At 38.7% G+C, this 27,614-nt stretch overlaps 1 protein-coding gene across 5 annotated transcripts in view; it reads right to left on the bottom strand.

The window, feature by feature from the left end:
• Positions 1–27,614, bottom strand: part of ralgapa2 (Ral GTPase activating protein catalytic subunit alpha 2) — a 477,749-nt gene that overhangs the window by 304,737 nt on the left and 145,398 nt on the right. For 3 of the 5 annotated variants that reach the window (XM_073051378.1, XM_073051380.1, XM_073051379.1), the window contains exons 13-19: positions 25,933–26,081; positions 23,722–23,833; positions 13,836–14,073; positions 9,450–9,617; positions 4,712–4,852; positions 2,385–2,525; positions 1,551–1,651 (exon numbers count right to left, since the gene is read on the bottom strand). In XM_073051378.1, coding sequence (XP_072907479.1) covers positions 1,551–1,651; positions 2,385–2,525; positions 4,712–4,852; positions 9,450–9,617; positions 13,836–14,073; positions 23,722–23,833; positions 25,933–26,081 — 1,050 coding nt within the window. The remainder of the gene's footprint in view (positions 1–1,550; positions 1,652–2,384; positions 2,526–4,711; positions 4,853–9,449; positions 9,618–13,835; positions 14,074–23,721; positions 23,834–25,932; positions 26,082–27,614) is intronic. The other 2 variants (XM_073051381.1, XM_073051382.1) reach the window with 1 other exon arrangement.

The following is a 27,614-nucleotide window of genomic DNA, read 5'->3' as shown; positions in this document are numbered from 1 at the left end:
TCTTTTTTCTGAACTCCAACGAATACATAACAAACTGTGTTGCCACTCTTAATAGGACAACCCTCTCCTTGCAGGAATTAGCCTGGTGAATATCCATTACAGTGTCTCCAACACTGTTATGTCCTTTATTAGGTAAGGGACCAAATCTACATGGCAGTCCAGGTGTGATCTTATCAATACCCTAAATAACTATAGAAAAATCTTCCCTATTACTAAATTCCAATCCATTGCAATGAAAGCTATCTACATACCATTACAGAACTACAATGTGCCAATCTACTTACTTCCAACTCATCAGCAAACTTGGAAACCTTACTTAATGTACTCTTCTGCATGTCATCAATGTAAACCATAAATAACTGAGAGACACAAATACATTTCTAGGGTGCTCCACTAGCTATATCCTTCCAGAATGAGAAAGATCCATTTATTCAAACTCTGTTCTCTATGTGATGACCAGTTTCAATTTATACAAACACAATTCCTCCATTGCCCTGAGCTGTTGATTTATGCACTAGCCTCTTATGTGGCACTTTGTTAAATGTCTTTTGGAACTGTGAATTCAAGATTCAAGATTATAGACATTACATCCACAAATTTCCCTTTGTCCGCTCTTACACGTTCATACCCTCAGAGAGTTGGAGCATATTTGTAAAACATTATTTACCTTTTAATTCAACTATGACCAAAAACTTACACATAAAAGGATCTACTGCTTTCCCAGTGTATACGACGAATAAACTCTACTCAGGCTTCCAGCCAGGTACAGGTATCAATTTTAACTGACATTTCAATGACAAACTCTGCCATCTTCATCAGCGACAATGCCTAGGCATGTCTAGTCAGGTGGTATTTATACCCCTGCGTCCATCCCTCCTGATTGGTTAGTCCTCGTCCATTCAGGTTTCTGCTGTCCCTCCTTGTTTACAATTAAATTTCAGTTCTTACTTACAGCGAGACCTTTGTCTTTGTTAAAATTCTCTGTCACACCAATGGCTTGTGGGACCTCCAAGTGAAGGAAGACATTGAAATAAAACTGGAGAAAAAGGATTTTAACAAAGCAGAAGGTCTTGCTCTAAATTAGCACTGAAATTTGATTGGAAACAAGGTGGGACAGCAGATATCCGATTGGATGAGGACTAACCAACCAGGAGGGACAGAAGATGAGGGTATAAATACCACCAGACTAGACATGCTCAGGCATCATCGCTGATGAAGATCCAGGGTTTGTCATTGAAAGACTGGTTAAAATTGATACCTGTACCCAGCTGGAAGCCTAAGGAGAGTTTATTCATCAAAAACTTCTATTTTTGATATATTGAAGTGACTGTGAGGATCATCAAAAAATGGGTTTTCTGTATCTGACTATAATAAGCATTCATTGAACAAAGTCACAACCTTTATAAACAAATTGAAATCTGCACTCTTTCTGATTTTTTATTGCAGCTTAACTTCATTATGTGAAGTTCATAATTACTTAAAGCTGATTCTCCCTTAATTACAAATTGACAGATACTACAAAGGTTACTTTTGTATGGACATGAGCTTACAATTGGAGCCTTGTTCTCCTTCCCTCCAGACTGTCTGTTTTCAGCAACAGTAATCTTTGATTCAGAGTTACTGAAACTAGATGAATGTTCCCTTCTTTTTCCTACAAGAAATAGAAAAAGTTTGAAATCTATGATACACAAATCTATTGAAATTCACAATAAAGTAATCTTCAACTTTGCTTTGTTCATAATGAGAATGTTTATTTCGTTAATCCAGTCCATCGGTTTACTAAAAAGAATTTCAATAGATTGTAGATACAGAATGATGCCCAACTGTTAAAGAATACTTAAAAATAAACTGCAGAAAGACAAGGTTAGAGTAACTTATTTAATATTTGCAAGTATCTGTACAGAAAGTACAGTCCACTGCTTAGTCGCTTTGTTTGAGAAGAAAAAGAGAAAGTATATTATAAAACATCCTGCAATTGTCTGAAATCCCATTCTTATGAGTCAAAACGTATATTTGAAAGATAACAATAGTTATCAAAAGGCATTATTGCAACAAATCTGTCATTTTGTACTGGAGGTCTCTATTTGCACACCATCCAAAAAGCTGGTAAGTTCTTGTTTATTCCCATAAATTGAGTTTAATTGTCAGGATATTGACAAATATTTGTTCTTCCTTGTAAAACACAATAGCTGAGTCTAGGATAAATCCACTCAGTTAGCCCCAATAGAGTTTTTAGATTTCAGGGATTTTGTTATTTCTTTTAATCATTTAATCTTCATTCCCACCCTCATTAGATAGAATTCCCATCCAAATGATAATGTTGAGCCTTCAGTAAAAAAAAAGATTATTTAGACCTTCAAATCCATAACTATTTTTCATCTTACCTTGCAATCGATCAGCACATAGCTGTTCAGCAATGTCAGAAGTGCTGCTGCTATGGGTCAACTTTTGTTCGTGCTCTAATGTATCGGCAATGAGTTCTTCATTATCTAGTATACTGTCTGGTTGTTGGGGCTCTTCATCTTCTATATACATATATGAACAGAAACACACATAACAGGTATGGGAATGATTGACAGAATCCAACTTCAGGAATATACTCATCTTAAAAATGTTCTTCATGAAAAAGAACTTGTTAAAATGTCAGCATAAAACACTAGTTATTCTTGGAACAATGCAACCCCCTTACACATTTTAATACAGAAACATGAGATCCAGTACTCAGCTTCAGCCAGTAACTTGCTAAAGCCGACCAGTCTGTAGCAATGTATCAAATCTAATTAGGATGGCATGACAATTGCTCTTTTTAATGCTATATTTAATCCTTGTCTCTAAGGACTTTTGTTTACCAATCAATAGAATTTGTCATCATCCACTGTCAACCTACACAATCCTCATTGTAAACATTCCCAAGTATCGTAGAAGTACTTTATAAAAGACATAAACTGTTGAGACAAATGGAATATATTCTATGCAATAGATAAGTCAACTATTTATAGGGAAGCAAAAAAAAATGCATATTCAAAAATGAACTGAGTTACAAATAATCTGAGAGTTACAAATAATATTTGTATACTAAACTAACAAAAACAGATGAACTTAATGAAATACTTGCAGAAACTATGCTTAAGAATACTCACCACTCTGAAAGCAAAGTAATTATTTTAAATATAGTGCAACTTTTCTTTTGCACATAATGTAGGACTGGTTGCCAGGTATGTTTTTCAAAGAATATTATTATTTTTGATTATAATGAGGCATTTAAAGATTACTATCAACAGGGCAAATTTACAGCTGGTAAAACTGAGGATAAAATTTTCAGGGCAGATTTTTTTTTAAAGAAGAGTATTATTGGTACTGTTCAGGCCCAAATGCTGGAATATTAAATAATACAGGGCAGCATGATTGTTCCTCCATGTCCTGGTGTAGAGAGGCTACAGGCAACAACTCAGATAGACCTGAGCAAATTAGGTCCTATTTCAACAATGCAAATTTGCCTTCAATTAAAATGCAACTTCTATATCAATCAAATAAGTTTACATATCTGTGAAATAATTCTGAACTTAAACATAAACTCTGAGCAGTTAGTAATGATTTTTAGAGCAAATGATTTCCAATAAATGCACAAAATGATGGCAAATGACGCCATTCCCCAAGTTTACTGCAACCTAACTGTCCAGAAGTCCAGAACGAGGGGTCACAGTTTAAGGATAAAGGGGAAGCCTTTTAGGACCAAGATGAGGAAAAACTTCTTCACACAGAGAGTGAATCACACACAGTGGTGAATCTGTGGAATTCTCTGCCACAGGAAACAGTTGAGGCCAGTTCATTGGCTATATTTAAGAGGAAGTTAGATATGGCCCTTGTGGCTAAAGGGATCAGGGGTTATGGAGAGAAAGCAGATACAGGGTTCTGAGTTGGATGATCAGCCATGATCATACTGAATGGTGGTGCAGGCTCGAAGGGCCGAAGGGCCTACTCCTGCACCTATTTTCTATGTTTCTATGTTTCAAATGCACAAATGAGTTGAAATCCTGGGCTGATTTACAAAATCTACAGTAGCTGCAGACCAAAGAAAAATTTCCTTTGGAAGCAATGCTTCTCCCAAACTGAAAATGTAGTTTCCTTCTATAGATTGTGTTTTGGTTTTATTCCACAAATTAAAGAACTATTTAGGGAATAGGCAGCAGTTTATAGGACTTATTAGAACAAATCCATCCACAATAGGGTTAACATACCCCAAAAAAGTCAACTTTTTAAACCTTGTGACTTTTTAATCAAATCACCATGCCCAATAGTTCACAATAAGTGACTGGGAAGAGGGCTAGGATGCCCTATTCAGGGGTGAAGGGAGTTTAGAGAGGAGCAATCAGAGCTGTCCCAAAAGAAATTCAAGAAAAAGAGCACAACTTTAAAGAGTAGCTTTGAAGACTTTCAACAAATAACACTTATTACTAGCTGTTTTTCTCTCATTGCAGCTGTATTTTTGAAAGCTTGTTGTACATCCACATAACATAAAAAATTACCAAGGTGTAAAAGAAAATATTATCCATTAAAGAGAAAGTGTAAATGCGAAAACTAAATTTATCCTTTACAGGTTTCAATGACTGCGCAACTTCATCTTCACACAATAAATGCCAAGTGGAAAGAAACTCAGAGCAGAGTGAGAAAATCAGACAGTTATGAAGAAATACAGCTTACAGTACAGTACCTGACAGTTTCTGAGAGGAAGGGGCATGAGTGATGCCAGGTAAGAGAGAGCTCACAGTATGAAGCAGCAGGGGCACACTTTTAGTACTTGGCAAAGCCTCATAAAGATGCACACAGTTGCTGATAGATTGACTTCGTTTAGCTTCCAAAGAAATAAATCAGGCAACAATAATTAAAATGCATTAAAATACATATTTATCAGAATATAGCAATTAAAATACTTTATGATATTTTAGCATTCTACTAAGGTATCACCTCTGTGCACAGATATAATTATCCGTTTGAAAATATGTTGTTGTATTCAGATGATACCACACGACCTCAGGCAAATCCTCAAAAGGCAAAAACAATACTTCTTGTATTGTGGCTTGAATTCAGAAGGAATAAATATTTTATGTGTGTATACACATGTATAAATGTGTGTGTTATAACAAATTTTATATATATATATACACACACACACACACACACACTTATTTATTTTTTAAAATCACATGTAGTGACATCTAAATGGACAACAGAAACATTGTGGTGTAACACCTGACATAAATAACAAACATTTAATGTAATCATTCAGAAAAAAAAGTAATTAAGCATTTAAGCTAAATTAAAAAAATTAGTAATTGAAGGATGGAGCTCATTATCGAAGTACATGCAGTATTTTTCACTATTTTCAGTCTTGGTCTGCATTTAACCATTTGTCACTAATCTAACTACTAAGAAAATTATAACTTAGTTTTGGTCTGAATAACACAAGCAATATGATGACCACAATTGAGTGGAGAGAAGATTTGGTTTTGCTAATTACTGTGTGGGAATCAACAGGACAACAGATAGTATGGAAAAATTAGTATTGTTTTAAGATTGTCACTTGTACAAGATCATCATGAGATAGACTATGTGGTCAAGAGAGTGCGTTATTGTACTAGGGAACCAGTCAATAGTCGTATTTATTTATTTAGCGATGCCGCACTGAGCAAGCCCTTCCAGCCATGCCACTCCAGTTGCCCCACAACCCCAATTAATCCTAGCCTAATCACAATGCAATTTCTGATGACCAGTTATCCTACCCGGCAGGTCTTTGAACAGTGGGAGGAAACCAGAGCACCCAGGGAAAACCCACACACCCCATGGGGAAGACGTACACAAATTCCTTACAGAATGGCGCTGGAATTGAACTTGAACTCTGACGCCCCGAACTACCATGGAGTACCATGACAGCTGAGGTCCTTGAACCTCATGGTATGTGCATTCAGACTTTTTGATCATTTGCCCGGTGGAGAGAGAATACAGAGTGTTTGGGGGGGGGGGGGTGGGTAATACGAAAATACGTTACAATAAGGCAAATGTACAAAAATTTCCTTAGAAATGAAAAACATTTTACTCTGTTCAAATAAATTTGCTGCTTCTATTGCCAGATTTGATTAACTCATGTTCTAGTTAGTAAGTACACTTTACAAACACTAACAATACAATGGCAAAAAATATTAGAAAGCAAAATGTCATATAATATTGAATGAGTGGGAAGAAAACGTTTGGATGAACGTCTACATCATTATCCATTTCTGGCGAAAGTCAAGAAAATGTGACAAGTCTGAATTACGCCACATGAAATTTATGCAATAAAACATCTGCTATTTTAGCCAGTGATTATACTGTTGTGCATTCATTTATCGGTGCTTTCAAAGGGCAATTTCAATTATATGAATAAAGAAAAATTAAAACTACCATTATTTCTCCGCCAGAACCCATATACAGCAAAACATAATACTCTGATGTTCACTGCATGGAAAATTCAATTAGGCAAGCAATTCATCATAAGGGAAAGTGGAGGTGGCAAAAATCTATTTCATCTCTCATGGTCACAGATGCAGCATATTTTAAAACAGCACTCATCATTAAAGACTTGTCCATCTGGCAAATCTATGTACCTTTTAACAACTAATTCCATCAAATCACAGTAATAGAGATATTAAGCACAAAGGATCTTGTGAAAGAAGTCTGGAGTTGGTCATTATTTATTAAAAAGAAACCACACTGATTTACAAATTTGGCCTTAATTGAAAAAAAATTGAAGAAATGCAAACATCATCTAGTGTGAAAGCCGTGGGGCTTATGAAAAGCAAACATGCTAATCACACCAATTTGTTAACTGTCAATGGGGATAAGTTTATTTGCCAATAGCTTTGTAACTCTGTGTCAGCCAGAAATGGCACCTGAGAAGGCAAATATGCACCATCTGTTTGCCTTTAATCTTTCAGCTCCACTCTTTGAAAGGAAAGCAAAAAAAGATGGATGTACACTATTTCATTAAGTCTCACAGTTAATAATAAAAAAAATCTATTTGTAGTGAGCAGTACATGTATTTCACCATGAGCCTGAACAGCAAACAAAAGAGGACTTTTGCCGATAACTCCGAACAACCCAAAAAGAAATGTTAAGAACCATGTTTTGTTCCACTTTTCTGAAATTGACATAAAACCTACAGAACTCAACTATGCAAAGCTGTGCTTTGGATGTCTATTCACACTGTCCATTTTACCCATTTTTAAAAATTCAGCACTAGTGGCCTAGTTCTGTACTTTCCAAATGTTTTGAATGAAAGCCCCACTAATCATACATGATGAAATCCAGTTCTCTCCTGCCCTCCCATTGTGATGAAAGTCCTGTAAAGATTTGGCACTGCCCTAGGAACTGTTAGCAGCTCTGTGGCTGCAGCATCTGGTGTACTGAGCATCGTCTTACTGCGTTGGTCAACTCTGCAAATAAATTCTCTCTACTACTTATGTTTCATGGATCCTGTCTAACTTCTGACAATAATTCAATACCCCAAGAGTGCAACACACACAAGTTGGAACCACTGTTCTGGTGGACCTCACTGACAATATCGTTCAAAGGGAAAAAACACAGAAAAGATAAAATGGCACTGAATTATAAGTAAATCAACCACCTGTTCAGAGTCATTACACCTTGGCAATCAATTGATAATCATAAATGTTTAACATGAAATTTAAGCTTGTTCCTGTACATTACATGGTACATTTGAAGTACAATTTATGGCTTGAAGAGATCAGGTCATTTATACAATATATTTTTAAGATACAGTAAAAGGTATTCTTCAAAGTATTCTTTGTCCATACATGGTTTGAAGAGATCAGATCATTTATTCAATACATTCTAAGATAGAAAGTATTTGTAGAATATTTTTGCCTACAACACTAATTCAGGAATACAGGGAACTTCTTCATTCTGGGGGTGGTCTCAGTATGGAACAAGCTGCCAGCAGAAGTGGCAAGATGCAAGTTCAATTGTAATATTCAATAGAAGTCTGGATAAGAACATGGATGAGAGAGTTATAGAGGGCCATGATCCAGGTACAGGTAGATGGGACTAGGCAGAAGATCAAGCTGCCACATATTCAATGGGCCAAAGGGCCTGTTTGTGCTGCTAAGCTCAATGGTTCTACAAGACATAATGGCAAAGATGACTTGCCTTGCATTTTGACCTAAAGTGTACATGGAAAACAAAAACAATAATCTTGAGGCAAAGCAATGGAATCTGTATTGTGAACATATGACGAGAGAATATTTCTCAAAAGGATGGGAACAAGAGAGGGATTAAAATTAATGCTGGGAATGTTTGAGTCGAAGGAAATTAAAAAAAGATAGAAATGACTCTGTGTGGTGGTAGACGTTGACCAAATGATGCAGAGGTTGTGAAGAATGGGGGAAAACATCATGAACAGCAGAAGTTTAGAATTATTATCTTAATGATGAAAGCAGGGTTCAAGAAAAAAATAAGGGAAAAAAGTCAGTGATATTCACAAGATCAAAGATATTTGTCAAGATATGCGATAGAACATATGACTGTGTGAAACCATGCCCCTGGAAGTTCAGTCCAAAAACACAAAGGGTGTGATAGAGCCTATAGATGAAGGACAAGTGTCAAATCATATCAAAGAACACAAGACCATTCAGTCCACACCAGTACCATATCTTTGAAAGAGCTGACAGCCTGGCAAACTTTGTTTTGTTACATATATACTTAAATTTTTATTCTGTTCCATTCAAGAAGTGATGATCACCTTTCTTTGGAGTTCAATCCAGATCATAATAACTCATCATAAATATTTTTCCTGTTCCCACCCCTCACCCATGTGAATGGACTTAAATCTGATTTAAAAAAAAAATTTCACTCTTCTTACCCTTGCAAACTTTCATAACTGTGAATACCTCTATTAACCATCTTAAGCTTCTTCACCCCATGAAGATCAACCTTGGATTTGCCAGTTATTTCATAAGAGTGAAATCTCTCATCCTAGGTATCATACTGATGAACTTACTTCAACCTAACACTCTTTCTATTCTAAAATAGGATGCCCAAAAATTGACACAAAAGCTAGCAGAAGTGTAACAAGTAATTTTGAAATTGTAACTAAAATATGCTTCTGTATGCTGTGCGATTGTTATAACGATAAAGAGGTGGCTTGTAAGAAAAGGAAATCTTGCAGAGGAGAGGAAAGTCAATGAAGAAGCTAGAAGCAACCAAGAATACAAGCCTTGACTGCAAAAAACAGAAACCAAAGATCTCTGACCTGGAATCAGTCTTATTATCGAACATGTAATTAACAGGCTTTAGTTATTTAAAAAAACTCTCATAAGCATCACAAACACCGTACAAGTTATTGTATTATCTAAAACCAGTCAGTTCATGAATAACTAAGCCCTTCAGCCACTTACCTGTTGCTTTCTGGCGGACAATATTTCTGGCTTTCTCAACACCTGGGGCTCCAGAGGTAGTTGCACTTCGAAATCGCATATGCTCTTGTGTGCCATCAGCTTGATTTCTCCAGCTCAGAGAAAAGGACCTACCTACTCCAGTTCCTTTACTAAGATCTTGATATACTCCTTAAAAATTAAAGATACATGAAATATAATAGAATTAATTCTAATACATTCCTAGTTCTTAGTTGATTTTTGCATTGCTTTATAATGTCAACTGAACATGACAATTCTATTAAAAATCTAGAATATTAATACCTCCCCTAGTAATGTGCAGATGGATGGATCAGGGAAGTCATTTTACATTTAAGAACACAGTAGATTTCTGTCACACCCTTTAAAGGTTTGATTAAACCTTCAACATTTCTGCTTTTCAGTTGAATCCATTCAGACTGAAAAGCAGGTTGGTTTTTGGGTGGTTAAAAGTTTGTCATCCACTCTTTACCATGGAGGAGAGAGGAAGGAAAAAGTCTGAGGATTGTAACAACTCAGAAGTCTACAAACACATCAGGAGAGGACAACTGAAACCAAAAGGGATCAAACAAAAGCAAGACCACCAGTTGGAGTAAGGAAATATATAAGCCACCATGCCATTAATAGATTGAGGCTCAGGGATATCAGCAAAATGACTGAGATCCAAGAAACCCGGCTTCCCTTTTGTAATTAAGCAAAAATTAAAAACAAGTTGGGTTAAATCTTACATATGCAGCCTCAATATAATAGTTAAAATACTAATCAGCTTCCCCATCCTTTACCCCCAACAGACCCATGAAAGCAATTTGAACACTTTAATCAATTTTGACATAGTTTTCCATTTTACATGTCACCTAACCAAATTACACCAGTTTCACAGATGAGCCCCATCGAAGATGTAGCAAATTATGAAACCAAAATAAAGCTCACAATGAAGAGAGATAATATCAGTCCATAAGACCATAAGATATAGGAGAAGCAGGCCATTTGGTCCATCGAGTCTGCTCCACTATTCAATCACGGGCTGATCCAATTCTTCCAGTCATCCCCACTCCTCTGCCTTCTCCCCATACCCTTTGATACCCTGGCTAATCAAGAACCTATTTATCTCTGCCTTAAATGCACCCAATGACTTGGCCTCCACAGCTGCTCATGGCAACAAATTCCACAGATTTTCCGGCCTCTGACTAAAGTAATTTCTCCGCATCTCTGTTTTAAATGGATGTTCTTCAATCCTGAAGTTGTGTCCTCTTGTCCCTAGAATCCCCTAACATGGGAAATAACTTGGCTATATCTAATCTGTTCAGGCCTAAGGATCAGTCCAAGTCAGCATGGATTTATGAAGGGAAAATTATGCTTGACTAATCTTCTGGAGTTTTTTGAGGATGTAACAATAAAAATGGACAAGGGAGAGCCAGTGGATGTAGTGTACCTGGACTTCCAGAAAGCTTTTGATAAAGTCCCTCATAGGAGATTAGTGGGCAAAATTAGGGCACATGGTATTGGGGGCAGAGTACTGACATGGATTGAAAATTGGCTGGCTGACAGGAAACAAAGAGTAGTGATTAACGGGTCCCTTTCGGAATGGAAGGCTATGACCAGTGGGGTACCGCAAGGTTCGGTGCTGGGACCGCAGCTGTTTACAATATACATTAATGATTTAGATGAAGGGATTAAAAGTAACATTAGCAAATTTGCTGATGACACAAAGCTGGGTGGAATGAGAAATGTCAGGAGGATGTTATGAGAATGCAGGGTGACTTGGACAGGTTGGATGAGTGGGCAAATGTATGGCAGATGCAGTTTAATGTGGATAAATGTGAGGTTATCCACTTTGGTGGTAAGAACAGGAAGGCAGATTACTATCTAAATGGAGTCAAGTTAGGAAAAGGGGAAGTACAACGAGATCTAGGTGTTCTTGTACAACAGTCAATGAAAGCAAGCATGCAGGTACAGCAGGCAGTGAAGAAAGCTAATGGCATGCTGGCTTTTATAACAAGAGGAATTGAGTATAGGAGTAAAGAGGTCCTTCTGCAGCTGTAAAGGGCCCTGGTGAGACCCCACCTGGAGTATTGTGTGCAGTTTTGGTCTCCAAATTTGAGGAAGGACATTCTTGCTATTGAGGGAGTGCAGCGTAGGTTCCCAAGGTTAATTCCCGGAATGGCGGGACTGTCATATGTTGAAAGACTGGAGCGACTGGGCTTGTATACACTGGAATTTAGAAGGATGAGAGGGGATCTGATTGAAACATATAAGATTATTAAGGGATTGGACACACTGGAGGCAGGAAGCATGTTCCCGCTGATGGGTGAGTCCAGAACTACAGGCCACAGTTTAAGAATAAGGGGTAGGCCATTTAGAACAGAGATGCGGAAAAACTTTTTCACCCAGGGAGTGGTGGATATGTGGAATGCTCTGCCCCAGAAGGCAGTGGAGGCCAAGTCTCTGGATGCATTCAAAAGAGTTAGATAGAGCTCTTATAGATAGTGGGGTCAAGGGACATGGGGAGAGGGCAGGAACGGGGTACTGATTGTGTATGATCAGCCATGATCATAGTGAATGGCGGTGCTGGCTAGAAGGGCTGAATGGTCTACTCCCGCACCTACTGTCTATTGCCTTTTAACATTTGGAATGTTTCTATGAGATCACCCCTCATTCTCCTGAACTCCAGGGAATATAGCCCAAGAGCTGCCAGACATTCCTCACATGGTAACCCTTTCATTCCTGGAGTCATTTTAATAAATCTTCTCTGAACCCTCTCCAATGTCAATATATCCTTTCTAAAATAAGGAGCCAAAACTGCACACAATACTCCAAGTGTGGTCTCACTAGTGCCTTATAGAGCCTCAACATCACATCCCTGCTCTTATATTCTATACCCCTTGAATGCCAACATTGCATTCGCCTTCTTCACCATCGACTCAACATGGAGGTTAACCTTTAGGGTGTCCTGTACAAGGACTCCCAAATTGCTTTGCACCTCTGCATTTTGAATTCTCTCCCCATCTACATAATTGTCTGCCCATTTATTTTTTCCACCCAAGCGCATGACCATACACTTTGTAACATTGTATTTCATTTGCCACTTCTTTGCCCATTCTCCTAAACTATCTAAGTTTCTCTGCAGGCTCTCTGTTTCCTCAACACTACCCGCTCCTCCACCTATCTTTGTATCGTTGGCAAATTTGGCCACAAATCCATTAATCCCATAGTCTAAATCACTGACATACATCGCAAAAAGCAGCGGTCCCAACAATAACCCCTGTGGAACTCCACTGGTAACTGGCAGCCAGCTAGAATAGGATCCCTTTATTCCCACTCTCTGTTTTTGGCTGATCACCCAATGCTCCACTCATGCTAATAACTTCCCTGTAATTCCATGGGCTCCTATTTTGCTAAGCAGCCTCATGTGTGGCACCGTGTCAAAGGCCTTCTGAAAATCCAAGTACACCACATCTACTGCATCTCCTTTGTCTATCCTGCTTGTAATTTCCTCAAAAAATTGCAGTAGGTTAGTCAGACAGGATTTTCCTTTCAGGAAACCTCACTGACTTTGGCCTACCTTGTCATGTGCCTCCAGGTATTCTGTTATCTCACCCTTAACAATCGATTCCAACAACTTCCCAACCACTGATGTCAGACTAACAGGTCTGTATTTTCCTTTCTGCTGTGTCCCACCTTTCTAAAATAGCGGAGTAACATTTGCAATTTTCCAGTCATCCGGTACGATGCTAGAATCTATCGATTCTTGAAAGATCATCGTTAATGCCTCCGCAATCTCTCCTGCTACTTCCTTCGGACCCCAAGGGTGCATTCCATCACGTCCAGGAGATTTATCCACCCTCAGACCATTAAACTTCCTGAGCACCTTCTCAGTCGTAATCTTCACTGCACATACTTCAGTTCCCTGACTTTCTTGAATGTCTGGTATACTGTAGATGTCTTTCACTGTGAAGATTGATGCAAAATACACATTCAGTTCCTCTGTCATGCCTGCGTTTCATTACAACATCTCCAGCATCATTTTCTATTAAACCTATATCTACCCTCAACTCTCTTTTACCCTTACATACATAAAAAAGCTTTTACTATCTTCTTTTGATATTAGTCACCAGCTTCCTTTCATAATTCACCTTTTCCTTCCTAATGACCTTCTTAGTTTCCTTCTGCAAGTTTTTAAAAGCTTCCTAATCCTCTATCTTCCCACTAACTTTGGCTTCCTCATATGCCCTCGGTTTTGCTTTTACTTTGGCTCTTGTCAGCCATGGTAGTGTCCTTCTTCCATTCAAAAATTTCTTCTCATTTGGAATACATTTCCTCTCATCCTCTTGAAGAATGGCCTGCCACAAACCTACAAACTAGTTACATTACCTTTCCCTCTTTGTTTCTTTTCCTTTTGTTCACTCAGTTTGTCCAGTGGTAAGTTGTTCATATCGAGACTGTATACACATCTTGCTAACACAACAGTAAGAGAATCCATGATCTTTGCCCACTCAGTGATCAGCTCACTCCACATGGTGAGAGATGATAACACAGACAGCAGTTCATCCCATAGCTCTCTTGAAACATGGACACTCAAATTAGCTCGTATCCAAGCGACAATAAGGGTCTAAACAGAAGAAAAATATATTTAAGATACAATCTGCAAACTTAAACATAAATACAATGATAGCAAAAAAGGTACAGAGCATTATGAAATACTTACAGCATTCCTTACTTTAACCATGTAAACACCCAAGAGCAATGTAACACAATCAAATTTTACTTTACTATAAACAGCAATTAAAACGAAAAAGTACAAAAATAATCTAAATACAGTGAAACACGCACAAAATGCTGGAGGAACTCAGCAGACCAGGCAGCATCTATGGAAAAAAGCACAGTTGATGTTTCGAGCCAAAACCCTTCAGCAGCACTGAAACATCGACTGTACTTTTTTCCATAGATGCTACCTGGCCTGCTGAATATCTCCAGCGTTTTGTGTGTGTTGCTCATATGTCCAGCAAATGCAGATTTTCTCTTGTTTGTGATTTGACTAAATACAGTGAATTCCAGTTCATTGGACTATCAGTTTAAATGGGGCAGCCAGTTACTTGGGACAACTCTTAAAGAACAAAAACTAATCGAGAAAACAGCCGGGGCTCACACTGTTTATTTGGGACACAATGCCGTTTAATTAGGGCAGGAGACTATGGCGGTATAATTTCTAACTAGCGTCAGTTGTGTGTGTTTGTGTTCAAAAAGCAGTGAATTTTGTCACTGATAGCTGCCGAGAAATAGGCAGTAAGACAATTCAGAACTGTTTTGTTCATTGTGGTTTCAAGCATTCAGGAGTTAGTTTTGGGACCACTTCTTTTTATGCTGTATATAAATTATTCAGATGAATAGATGACATTGTTGCCAAGTGTGTAGATGATACGAAGATTGGTGGAAGGGCAAGTAGTGTTGAGGAAAAAGGTAGGATGCAGAAAGACTTAAGACAGATTAGGAGAATGGGCAAGGAAGTGGCAAATGAAATACAAAGTTGGAAAATGCACATTCATGCACTTTGGTAGTAGAAATAAATGTGCAGACTATTTTCTATATGCGGAGAAAATCCAAAAATCTGAAATGCAAAGGGACTTGGGAGTCCTTGTGAAGAACACCCTAAAGGTTAACTTGCAGGTTGAGGGACGCCATTCTGAAGGAAGCCACGTGCGTTAGATTCCAACTTTTGAATCTGTGGCTAGAACCAACGAAAGACTGCTTTTAGCTAACAACGGGGAAGTCTGCTCCCCTGATTCCAAGGATTTGCTCTGCCAAGACGACGGGCAAGTGTTTATCTTTTCCAAATCATCTCTTTTTCTCTACAACGTGAAAACCCCAGCGGTTCCCAAAAGGGAAAAGCCTGCAAACTTCTGAGTGACTCTTTATATTTCAATTGGACTGTGTATTAACCCCTAGACAACTGTAGAGCTTATTTCTGATTGATTATGGTTACACCGGTGTTTTAGATTGAGTTTGACGATGTATATGATCTGAATGTTTTGTATTAACCATACGTTTGTGCCCTTTTCGAATAAAACGTTTGAAAATAGTAGCATCCGACTCAGCTGATCCATCTATCTTTGCTGGTAAGTTACCTGGTTACGGGGTTACGTAACAAGTGGGGGTTTGTGATGAGGAAGGCAAATGCAATGTTAGTATTCATTTCAAGAGGCCCAGAATACAAGAACAAGCATGTAATGCTGAGGCTTTATAAGGCCCTGGTGAGGTATCATCATGAGCATTGTGAACAGTTTTGGGCCCCTCATCTTAGAGGGGATTGGAGAGAGTCCAGAGGAGATTCACAAGGATGATTCCAGGAATGAAAGGTCATCATACAAAGAACATTTGATGGCTCTGGGTCTGTACTCACTGGAATTTAGAAGGATGAGGGGGGATCTCATTGAAACCTTTCGAATGTTGAAAGGCCTAGACAGAGTAGATGTGGAAAGGATGTTTCTCATGGTGGGAGAGTCTAGGACAAGAGGGCACAGCCTCAGGATAGAGGGGTGTCCTTTCAAAACAGAGATGCAGATAAATTTCTTTAGCCAAAGAATGGTGAATTTGTGGAATTTGTTGTGACATGCAACTGTGGAGGCCAGGTTGCTCGGTGTGTTTAAGGCAGAGATGGATAAGTTCTTGATTGGACATAACATCAAAGGTTACGGGGAGAAGGCTGGGAACTGGGATTGAGAAGGAGAAAAAAAAAGGATCAGCCATGATTGAATGGCGGAGCAGACTCGATGGGCCAGATAGCCTAATTCTGCTCCTATGTCTTATGGACTTATAGTCTTATAATTTATTGACATTTTAGACTATCTATTAAGTGCTAAATTAGCTGCCCTCTATCACAGGTAAAATATTTCAAGATTCTATCTTTATAAGTTGAAATAAAATTTTCAGAGTGCTGTCATACTTCATTACACTTTACAAAATTTCCATGAATGCATAAACTTTCACGATAAACTAGAGTTATACACGTTCATGTTTTAGAGTGGTGCAATAGTTCATTAGCACTTACTTTAGGATACTTGCACTTTGGGTACCAGTGTTGGTACCTCAGCACTACATACAGTTTAAATTAAAATGCTTTATTATGTAGATAGGACTATTGCATTAACTCATTGTATCCTTTATCTACAAAGTCTTCCACAAAGCATTACATTTACCGGAAAAATGGTTTAGATCCAGGAATTACTTTACACATTCTTTCCTCATAGAACCATAGAATATTACAGCACAGAAACAGGCCTTTTGGCCCTTCTTCGCTGTGCCGAACCATTTTTCTGCCTAATCACACTGACCTGCACCTGGACCATATCCCTCCATACACCTTTCACCCATGTACCTGTCCAAGTTTTTCTTAAATGTTAAAAGTGAGCTCGCATTTACCACTTCATCTGGCAGCTCATTCCACACTCCCAGCACTCTCTGTGTGAAGAAGCCCCCCCTTAATGTTCCCTTTAAACTTCTCCCCCTTCACCCTTAACCCATGTCCTCTGGTTTTTTTCTCCCCTGGCCTCAGTGGGAAAAGCCTGCTTGCATTCACTATCTATACCCATCAGAATTTTATATACCTCTATCAAATCACCCCTCATTCTCCTACGCTCCAGGGAATAAATTCCTAACCTATTCAACCTTACTCTGTAACTCAGTTTCTCAAGACCCGGCAACATCCTTGTAAACCTTCTCTGCACTCTTTCAACCTTATTAATATCCTTCCCGTAATTCGGTGACCAAAACTGCACACAATACTCCAAATTCGGCCTCACCAATGCCTTATACAACTTCACCGTAACATTCCAACTCTTATACGCAATACTTTGAGTTATAAAGGCCAATGTACAACCTGTGATGCCACTTTTAGGGAATTATGTATCTATATTCCCAGATTCCTCTGTTCTACTGCACTCCTCAGTACCCTACCATTTACCTTGTATGTTCTACCTTGGTTTTTCCTTCCAAAGTGCAATACCTCAACACTTGTCTGTATTAAACTCCATCTGCCATTTTTCACCCCATTTTTCCAGCTGGTCCAAATCCCTCTGCAAGCTTTGAAAACCTTCCTCACTGTCCACTACACCTCTAATCTTTGTATCATCAGCAAATTTGCTGATCCAATTTACCACATTATCATCCAGATCATTGATTTAGATGACAAATAACAATGGACCCAGCACTGATCCCTGTGGCACACCACTAGTCACAGGCCTCCACTCAGAGAAGCAATCTCCCACTACCACTCTCTGACTTCTCCCATTGAGCCAATGGCTAATCCAATTTACTACCTCACCATGTATACCTAGCAACTGAATATTCCTAACTAAGCTCCCATGCGGGACCTTGTCAAAGGCCTTACTGAAGTCCATGTAGACAACATCCACTGCCTTCCCATCATCCACTTTCCTTGTAACCTCCTCGAAAAACTCTAATAGATTTGTTAAACATGACCTACCATGCACAAAGCCATGTTGACTCTCCTTAATAAGTCCTTTTCTATCTAAATACTTGTAGATCCTAGCTCTTAGTACTCCTTTCAATAATTTACCTGCTACCGACGTCTATAATTTCCCGGATTGCTTTTAGAGCCTTTTTTAAACAACGGAACAACATGAGCTATCCTCCAATCCCCTGGCACCTCACCCATAGATACCGACATCTTAAATATATCTGCCAGGGCCCCTGCAATTTCAACACTAGTCTCCTTCAAGGTCCAAGGGAATACCTTGTCAGGTCCTGGGGATTTATCTATTCTGATTTGCCTCAAGATAGCAAGTATCTCCTCCTCTTCAATCTGTATAGGTTCCATGACCTCATTACTTGTTTGCCTTATTTCTATCGACTCCATGCCAGTTTCCTTAGTAAATACAGACGCAAAAAACCCATTTAAGATCATCATTAAACATCTCCAAAAATTGATAAAGTACAATACAGTGCAAATTATGATTCCAAAAACTTGGTTTATTGATCATTACAGAATGTCTCTCTGGTGCTTCCTGCTCCCTTTTGTGCAGATGTGTTCAATTGTGGGAGAGCTTTACTTGAGATGGTCTGGGCTGTATCCACTACTCTTTGTAGGGTTTTCCATTCAAGGCTGTGATGCAGCTGGTCAATATACTGTCCACTACACATCTATAGAAATTTGTCAAAGTTGTAGATGTCATGCTGAACCTTCACAAACTTCTAAGGAAGTAGAGGCCCTGCCGTACTTTCTTCATTATTTCACTTGTGTGCTGGGCCCAGGACAGGTCCTCTAAAATAATAACACAAAGGAATTTAAAGTTGCTGATCCTCTCCTCCTCTGATTCTCCAATGAGGACTGGATCATGGTCCTTTGGTTTCCTCCTCCTGAAGTCAATAATCAGCTTCTTGGTCTTCTTGCTGACATTGAGTAAGAGGTTGTTGTAATGGCACCACTAAGCCACATTTTCAATCTCCCTCCTATATGCTGATCTGTCATCACCTTTGATACAGCCTATGACAGTGTCACAAACTTGAGTATGGCATTGGAGCTGGGCTTATCCACAGTCATAAATGAAAAGCAAGTAGAGCAGGGGGCTAAGCACACAGCCCTGTGGCACCAGTATAACTGAAGCCTGCTTAAAGCAGGTGGGTACCTCAGACTGCTGAAGCGAGAGGTTAAAGATCTCAGCAAACACTCCGACCAGTTGATCAGCACAGGTGTTTCGTATTTGCCCAGGCACCCAGTCTAAGCTGGATGCTATTTGTGGGTTCACCATCCTGAAGGCTGCTTGCAAGTTGGCCTCAAAGAACGAAATCACAGGTTCATCAGAGGGCCATGGGAGTCTGTGATGGTTCCTCCATGTTTTGACAGTCAAAGCTAGCATAGAAGGCATTGAACTCATCCAATTTACCACAATGCATTCTGTGCATGGAACGCTTGGCATTCCTTATCTTAGTATAACAGTGGTCTAGTGTCAGCATCAGAATCAGGTTTATTAACACCAGCATGTGACATGAAATTTGTTAACTTAGCAGCAGCAGTTCAATGCAATACATAATCTAGCAGAGAGAAAAAATAATAAAAGTAATAACAATAATCAATAAACAAGTAAATCAATTACATATATTAAATAGAATTTTACAAAGTTGAAAAACAGAAATACTGTACATTTTAAAAAAGTGAGGTAGTGTCCAAAAGTTCAAAGTCTATTTAGGAATCAGTTGGCAGAGGGGAAGAAGCTGTTCCTGAATCACTGAGTGTGTGCCTTCAGGCTTCTGTACCTCCTACCTGATGGTAACAGTGAGAAAAGGGCATGCCCTGGGTGCTGGAGGTCCTTAATAATGGACACTGCCTTTCTGAGACACCACTTCCTAAAGATGTCCTGGGTACTTTGTAGGCTAGTGCCCAAGATGGAGCTGGCTAGATTTACAACCTTCTGCAGCTTCTTTCGGTCCTGTGCAGTAGCCCCTCCATACCAGACAGTGATGTAGCTTGTCAGAATGCACTCCACGGGTCAACTATAGAAGTTTTTGAGTGGTATTTGTTGACATGCCAAATCTCTTCAAACTTCTAATGAAGTACAGCCGCTGTCTTGCCTTCTTTATAACTACATTGTTATGTTGGGACCAGGTTAGATCCTCAGAGATCTTGACACCTTGAGATCTTGTGTTGGGACCTCTGGTACGACAAGTTTTTTACTGATGGTAATTGGGAAAGGTTTTCTTCAAACAACTTGGTTGAAGTCTCCACTGTGATTTGAAGTGTGTCAGGATGAACTGTTTCTTGTTTGGCATCATGCAGTATCTCAAGTACTTAATTATAGTGAGCCACTGGTACTATGTAAACTGCAGTCAGGATTATGGAGAACTCCTTAGTGAATAGAGCAGACAGCATTTGACCGTTAGGTGTTCAAATTCAGGGGAACACAAGTTTGACAAAACTACCACATCGGAGCACCACCAAGAATTTATCATGATACACATCTTTTGTCTTTTCTGAATCAGCAGTTTGATTCATTCTGTAAACTGAGAAGTCTTCTGGTCTGATCTCTGCACCTGGTGTGCTGGGAGAAAGCCATGCCTTGCTCAGACATAGAACACAACAATCCCTCATTTCCTTCTGTCCTTCTGATAGAGTAATCTTGCCCCTGGGCTCCTAATTTTGTTCTCCTGCGAATGCACATTTGCTTACAAAATGCTAGTTAGAAGGGGCCTCTATCACTCATGTATCATGAAATTGGCTTGCTCTCAGTTGGTGTTTGGGTTACTGTTGAAGATAAGAGAGAGGAGAAATGTGTGCCATCCAATTCGGATGGTTCGATTAAGGGAAGGTTTCTCTGGTGAGGGTCACTAAAGTTGGGCTTGGAGCTTTTGTTTGAGAGGAGATGGAGAGAAGAAGCTGGGGAGAACCTGTCGTAGTATACGATCCAGTGGGAGACACGTTTGTTCAAGATGGATTGCAGGCGACGTTCAGAAAGTGGAGTGCGCTTCCATGTTGACCGAGGGCCCAGCGCACCAGTGACAGAGAAGTTCAAGATGAGCTCCAGTTTTTAAGAGTTTCTAGGATAGGTACATGAAGCTTAGAAAACAGAAGCCTATGGGTAACCCTAGGTAATTTCTAAAGTAAGTACATGTTCAGCACAGTATTCTGGGCCGAAGGGCTGTATTGTGCCGTAGGTTTTCTATGTTTCTATGTGCACACTTGACTGTTTAATTAGAATGGGCCCTTTTCTTTTTGTTATTCTTTACTAAACCTTTAGTTAAGATTCATAAATGTAATTCCTTTAATCATATGCAGTGTACTGTCTGTAATTTCATGACATTCATTTGTAACAGGGTAGCGAGTTACCCAGCATCCACACAAACAGGGGGTTTGGGGTGGGCTCACACCTCAATCTCACAACTTTGGTGGGGCTGGAGATTGTCTTCCCTAGACTTACACAGCCGAGGAAACCAGAGTGTTTCATATAGATAGGATGCCAAAGACTTTTGCAGAGTACTGCAGTAATTTGCCTTTGGACAGAGCAAATAGATGCATGAATAAGGACTTGCAAAGACTTGAATGTGGACTATATTGAAAGAAATATAAATGTAGATGCATGAAGAAAAATGGACTAAATAACAATTAGCCACGTATAATTGCAGAGGCAATCTTGAGTATATTTTCGAACAGTACACTGTAACAAAATACACTGAATGCACTGAAATTGATGCAAGTTATTACTTTGAAGGCCACTGTTCCTCTATCTCTTCCTACAACATGGTGTTATTGGCAAAAATAAGAACCAGAGAAATACAGCTATTCTAAAGGGCCTACTCTCACTTTCTCCTGGTTCACCTTTCCATTTTGACTCAACTTCCCCATCACACCAAGGGAAAATGTCGGCATTTGTGATCCATAACAGTTCCTGGACCCGAGACATTTTTTCCCATACTGGTTCATTTACAGACTCCATTATTTTACCCCATTCTCACATATCCACTACATAGTTCTGACCAGAGCTGTCAAGATGTATTTATTCTCCATCCACCATGATTTCCCCTCTATTATGGTTGATAAGGCTCTCTTCCACAATTGTCTATTTTCCACATCTGGTTCACCTCCTGTCATCCATTCAAATCCCCCTTGACAGAGATCGCCAAATTCAAAAGAACAGTTCACATGGTTTCAAACGCTTCAGATGATGACTACCACCTCCATTACCAGTCATATCTTCCTCATCCTTTTAAGCATTCTGAAAAAATATTTCCTTTTGTGATACTGATTCACATTCCATCTCCAGCAACAGCTACTTCTCTTCTCTGTCTCCTTCACTACAGGGAAAACAATCTTAGCCACTCTCTTCAAATTGCGAATACAAAATGTAAAAAGAAATTAATAGTATATTCAAGATGATCCGTTGCATGGGGGTAGGGAGTGCCTGTAGGAGTTTCTTTTTCATTCCTAGGAAAAGGTGCATATTGCATTTCTTCATAACACCAAGCCACCTAAACAGCATTTGCCTCAGTAATTGAAAAATAAGATTTTCATTCAATCTTTTACTGCTTTTCATATAATATTCACGACAGCGTATTTCATTCCAAAGCTTAATTTTTGGCCAGTGGTTTGTAAATTTTGTGATATGAAAGCAAATAATGTAACTCCTTTTGACACATCACTTTTCCCTCCATCAGCTTCAATCTTTGCAAGTGTTTTGTTTTTGAACAGCAAACTTTGCTTTTAACAATGGACTAGAAATTCTATTGCACCTAAAAGGCTTACCATCTGAGCATTACAACAAGTGGATCAATGAGTGATGGTCAAGTACCTTCCCTTGCAATGGAATAAATGCTCTATACTTGTAATATTAAAAGTATGTTGTCTGGTAGATATAAGGATAGGCAAAAAGGGGACTTCAAACTAAAAGGATTTAAAATGAAGTAAATGCAAAGAAAGTCAATAAAAAAACAGACATATCTATTTAAGTAAAACAAAATGGGATGATGTTACATTGTGAGAAAATTCTTCTGTTCTACACCAAAGATATAACCCAAACTATGATCTTCATTGGATACCATAAATAATACAAGCTACTACGTCCTGACCTACAAAAGGGTTTCTAAAAAGCTAGAAAAGCTATGATCAGTTGCTATTGTCTGACAAATGACCTTCCAGTTTTATCTCCAATAACTCACAAAGATTAAACTTGAAAAATCTTATAAAAAGCATCAATTTTCACTTTACAAGCCCTCCCCATACAAATGAACAAACATCTGGGAGACCAACAGGATGTGTGGGGATGAGGACTGCAGGCATTTTCTGTCTAGTGGTAATGGAGTCTTCTCTCCCACATCCTCTCCCTTAGCCACAGGAATAGATGCTGGGCTGAGCAGAACAGAAGTGGGGCCACTAAGCAGACTCACTAAGTCAGTGAAGCCAGCTGGTAACCACTCTTCCTGTGCTTGCTCCCATCACAGCAGTTTCTGTGACTCTCTGCTACACACTTCTTGTTCATTTCTGACTTATTAACAGTTCAGGTTACAAACAGTTCTCAGGAATGGAACTGTCATAACCTGGGGATTTCCAGTATAAAGTACAATGGAAACAACACACGCACACACACATACACACTCTCTCTCTCAATAGGAAACCTGAAAAAGGAATAGAAAATACTGAACATAGTCATCTCTAAACTAGAGCAAGTCCAGCAGCTACTATGGTTACTGTACCCCTATTGCTTATTCACCCATTATACACAGAGCTTCCCATTAAAGTATTTACACATTTTACCCGAAAAAGTAGTTCAGCCATATGTTGCGCAAAAATATCTTGTTTATGCAAATCCTGTTGCTTTTGCATAATTGTTTCAGTGATCTTCAGCAATACTCGCAAAAGTTGCTCCCTATATAAAAGAAAAACCCGGTCATTAGAAAGGTTTACATACAATGTGTCTAAATCCACATACTTGTTAATAGGTCAGACTCAGCTCAGTGATTATATGGATGAAATCTTTGCTGAATATAAACATAAATGAACAGATCTTCTGTAATGTGAAAATAAACTTCCAATTTGTATAAAAAGCAGGAGCAAGTCATAAATTTGTCTGCAATATATTACAGCACAAAGTTATAATTTTATTGTATAATTAACTGACTGAACAATAAACTTCATGGAAAAGATAAAACTACCTAGTAACATAAAAAGAACCAGGAGCATTTGCCTTTATCAGAGTTCATATCCTCAATGTCTATGGTCATTCCATGGTCAATTTATATTAAGTGATCTTCACTGTGAGAATATGTTGTTGTATCTTAAGTTTAAATGTTGACAGGAAAATGACATACAATGTAAATAGTGTCTGGTATGGGCAAAAATATGGGTAACAGTATCTTAGCACAATGATTATTGCAATTTTGACAGAAACCTGAACAGATGAAACTTTTCTCAAAACTAAAGCACATCTGAAACTGTAGTGGTGTTTATTTTTATCTTGGATTGCTGTCCATAGAGTGTAGGTTGTGAGGAGATACAATAAAAGGTATTTTAAAAACCTTGAAAGGAATAGACAGAGAGAAACTGGTCCCAGTGCTGGATATGAGTGAAGTTCTATTTATAGTGTTTAGGATCTAGATGGCAGTGTCAGGGAGACAGCACTGGTACATTCAATTGTAGAGCTCAAAAGGGGCCAAGCATTAATATCTGGAGGAAAGAATGGAAGGAATGGTTTCATTCCTCGTGTACAGAGCCGGTACAGGGCAAGTAGCCTCTTTCCGTGATGCTCCTCAAAACATCATTTACATTCCATTCAGTAGCTTCCCAATTAAAATAAGTAATTTTTTAAACTGCAATTCAAATAAAATACAAATGCTTTGAAAAATATATTTTCACTGCTTTCTGCTCTCAAATCTCTAACTTAGGCTCAGCTCTTCACATTATAGGTTCTCACATTCATGCCTCTTACTCAGGGCTCCATTCCAATTCTTCCAATCTAATCAATTTTCTGACTGAAATAGGAGTGATTAAAATCACTCATGTTCAGTCCTTATCCAATGTCATTATGACATGGTAAATTTTCTTCTCCTCCAACAAACATATAATATGCTTCTAATGCATTATTTCTACAACTATCATTATACTCATATTTCTACTACTATTTATCAGTGAGATAGGATTGCACTATGAGTTTTATCATTAACCATCTAATCATAGCCAGAGAATCACCAATAGTTTCTCTTTCTGTTCCCAAACTGTACCCCAAACTTCTACCCTTGCTTCTTCCTAGTTACTTTTCTGTGCTACCCCTCAACAACATCATCCAAAAACAAGTCATGTTCTACATGTGCTGATGATATCCAGCTTTACCTAATCAGGGCCTGCTGACTAACTTTCAATCAATTTCAGTAAACTGTCAAAGCATTTGTCCAGCATCAAGTACCAGAGAAGCAGAAACTTCCCAGTTTTTAATTGGGTGAAGGCTGACGATATCACTTGCAGCCTTGTTATGACCTTTGATCCCCGATCATTTGATTCTAGCCTTTTTCCTGAAAATTATCTGACATTGAACCAGACTGTTGATTTTTGTCCTCGAGTGGAGTTTTGGACCTAATATTTGTTCAATCATTAAGTCCATCTCAGTTACATTATCCAGTGTTTCAATTCATTTGCTACTGAAATCCTCATTCCTCCTTCAGCTTGCTTTGAAATCAAAACACACACAGCACCAATATGCAATCTTTCTCACGTGGCTGCATGTTCTCCAAAAGAGATCAATGTCCTGCTGACCTACAGAAAACCTCAAAGGTCTACCATCCCCTCATTCCTCCTTTTAAAACATAGTTCTTTGACTAAGCCTTTTGTCATACATCCTCAGAATTATTTTGCCAGTGAGTTGAGGGAATTTGGTAAACTTTTGCTATGTTAAAAACACTACTTTTGTGAATGAAAATCATTAACTTATTCAAAATTTAAATGCAGTATTTAAAGATAAGTGCTATCACTCACCATGTCTTTCCGTTCATGGTTAACTCCATGATCATGTGCCTATAGATACTCAGGACAGCTTTGCACACGTCAATCTGTTCATCAAGGATCTTTAAGACATCATTGCAGGGTTCCAACAGGAACACATTTGCAGAATTGGTCAAAAAAACCTATAAATTTCACATACACAGAGTATATTAGTGTATTCTTGACTTCTGAACAAAAACTTGGATGAAAGCAGACAACATCACTTTCAGTCCTGTTACAAATGCTCATCCTTAATCATTGATTATAATCTTTTTTTCCTAAAAATTGCCTGACATTGAACCGGACTGATCAGTTTTGACGATGTGTAGAGTTTTGGGTCTGATATTTGTTCTATTGTTAAGTTCATCTCAGTAACATTGTCCAATGTTTCAATTCATTTGCACTTCCAGTCAAAGTGGCACCTGTGTACAATGCTCTTTTGGTTGACATCTTCTGATAGATCATGAAACAATCTTTGTCACTTCTTTTATGACTTACATTTATATCTGGTTCTGGAACTGCTGGAGCCTGTTTTTAGCTGTTTGGAGATCATTTGGTTGCTTCAGCACTCTGCAATCTCCAAGAGGATTCTGGCAGGCAGAGGCAGCGTGAACGAACCTCGTGGTGAGAAGACTGCAGGATGGTGCGCGAACCGATGTTTCGCCAAATTAAAGCTTCTATTGTTTGCTGTTTGCAGCAACCAGAGCATTTGAATCATCAAGGTGAGTGCAGAAGTTTGGTGATTGTTTGGGTGTTCTAGCGCTCTGCAGTCTCTGGCAGGATTCTGGAAGGCAGTACATGTAAAGCTTATAGCAGGCAGGCTTGTAACAAGCCAATGTTTGGCTCCATTTCACCGATTAAAGCAATGATGGAGATTGAAGCATTGAAGCAAGTTCAGAGGGTGAGTGCTGATGTTTTTCTTCTGGTCGGTGTTCTGTGCCGGAGAGGGGAGAGCCTGCCGGGAGAGCATTGTCCAGGTCTTTACTGCATTTTCGATGTGGACTTTGGACTATAGGCTCTATTTTTCAGTCTTATAGTTTTTATATTCTTTGTTTCTTCACCCGCCCTTCTTTATTTTGCGCTGGGAGGGGGATTTGGGATGTTGATGTTTTTGCTCTTTTTTTCTGGAGAGATGGGATTTGGGGGTTGGCGATCAAGCTGCCTTTCTTTTCTTTCTTGGTTTCATGGCAATACGGTGAATTGAAGAATTTCAGAGTTGTATACTTTGTTGAGAAATTAACCTGTGAACTTTTGAGAAACAGGGTGGACTGCACTTTGATTCTCTTCAAAACATACAACAAATGGAGTTATAGTTGTACTCTCCTTCATACATTTTATAATTCTATATTCACTCTCGTGAGTATTTTATGAAAGAGAACACAAACATCGCAAGACCATTAAAAAACACTACAAATGCTGCACATCTGAAAAAAAGTACAGTACTGGAAAAATTCACCAGGTCATGGATGAACCAGTTTTATCTAAAGAACACCAGAAAATCCAAATGGAAAAAAATATGCTCAGGGATCTGGATCTCACTGCCTAAAACTGCGGGAAGCAGAAACTCTTACATTTGAAGGTGCTTAGATGAGCGTGAATTGCCTTAAACCATAGAAACACAGACAAACTGCAGGGAAATTTAGTCAATCCAAATACCATTATTTTTGCCAGTGTAA

This window comes from Hemitrygon akajei, chromosome 7 (genome assembly GCF_048418815.1).
Source record: "Hemitrygon akajei chromosome 7, sHemAka1.3, whole genome shotgun sequence".
NCBI lineage: Eukaryota > Metazoa > Chordata > Chondrichthyes > Myliobatiformes > Dasyatidae > Hemitrygon > Hemitrygon akajei.
The sequence above is the reverse complement of the archived record's forward strand: the minus strand, read 5'-3'. Positions and strand labels throughout refer to the sequence as shown.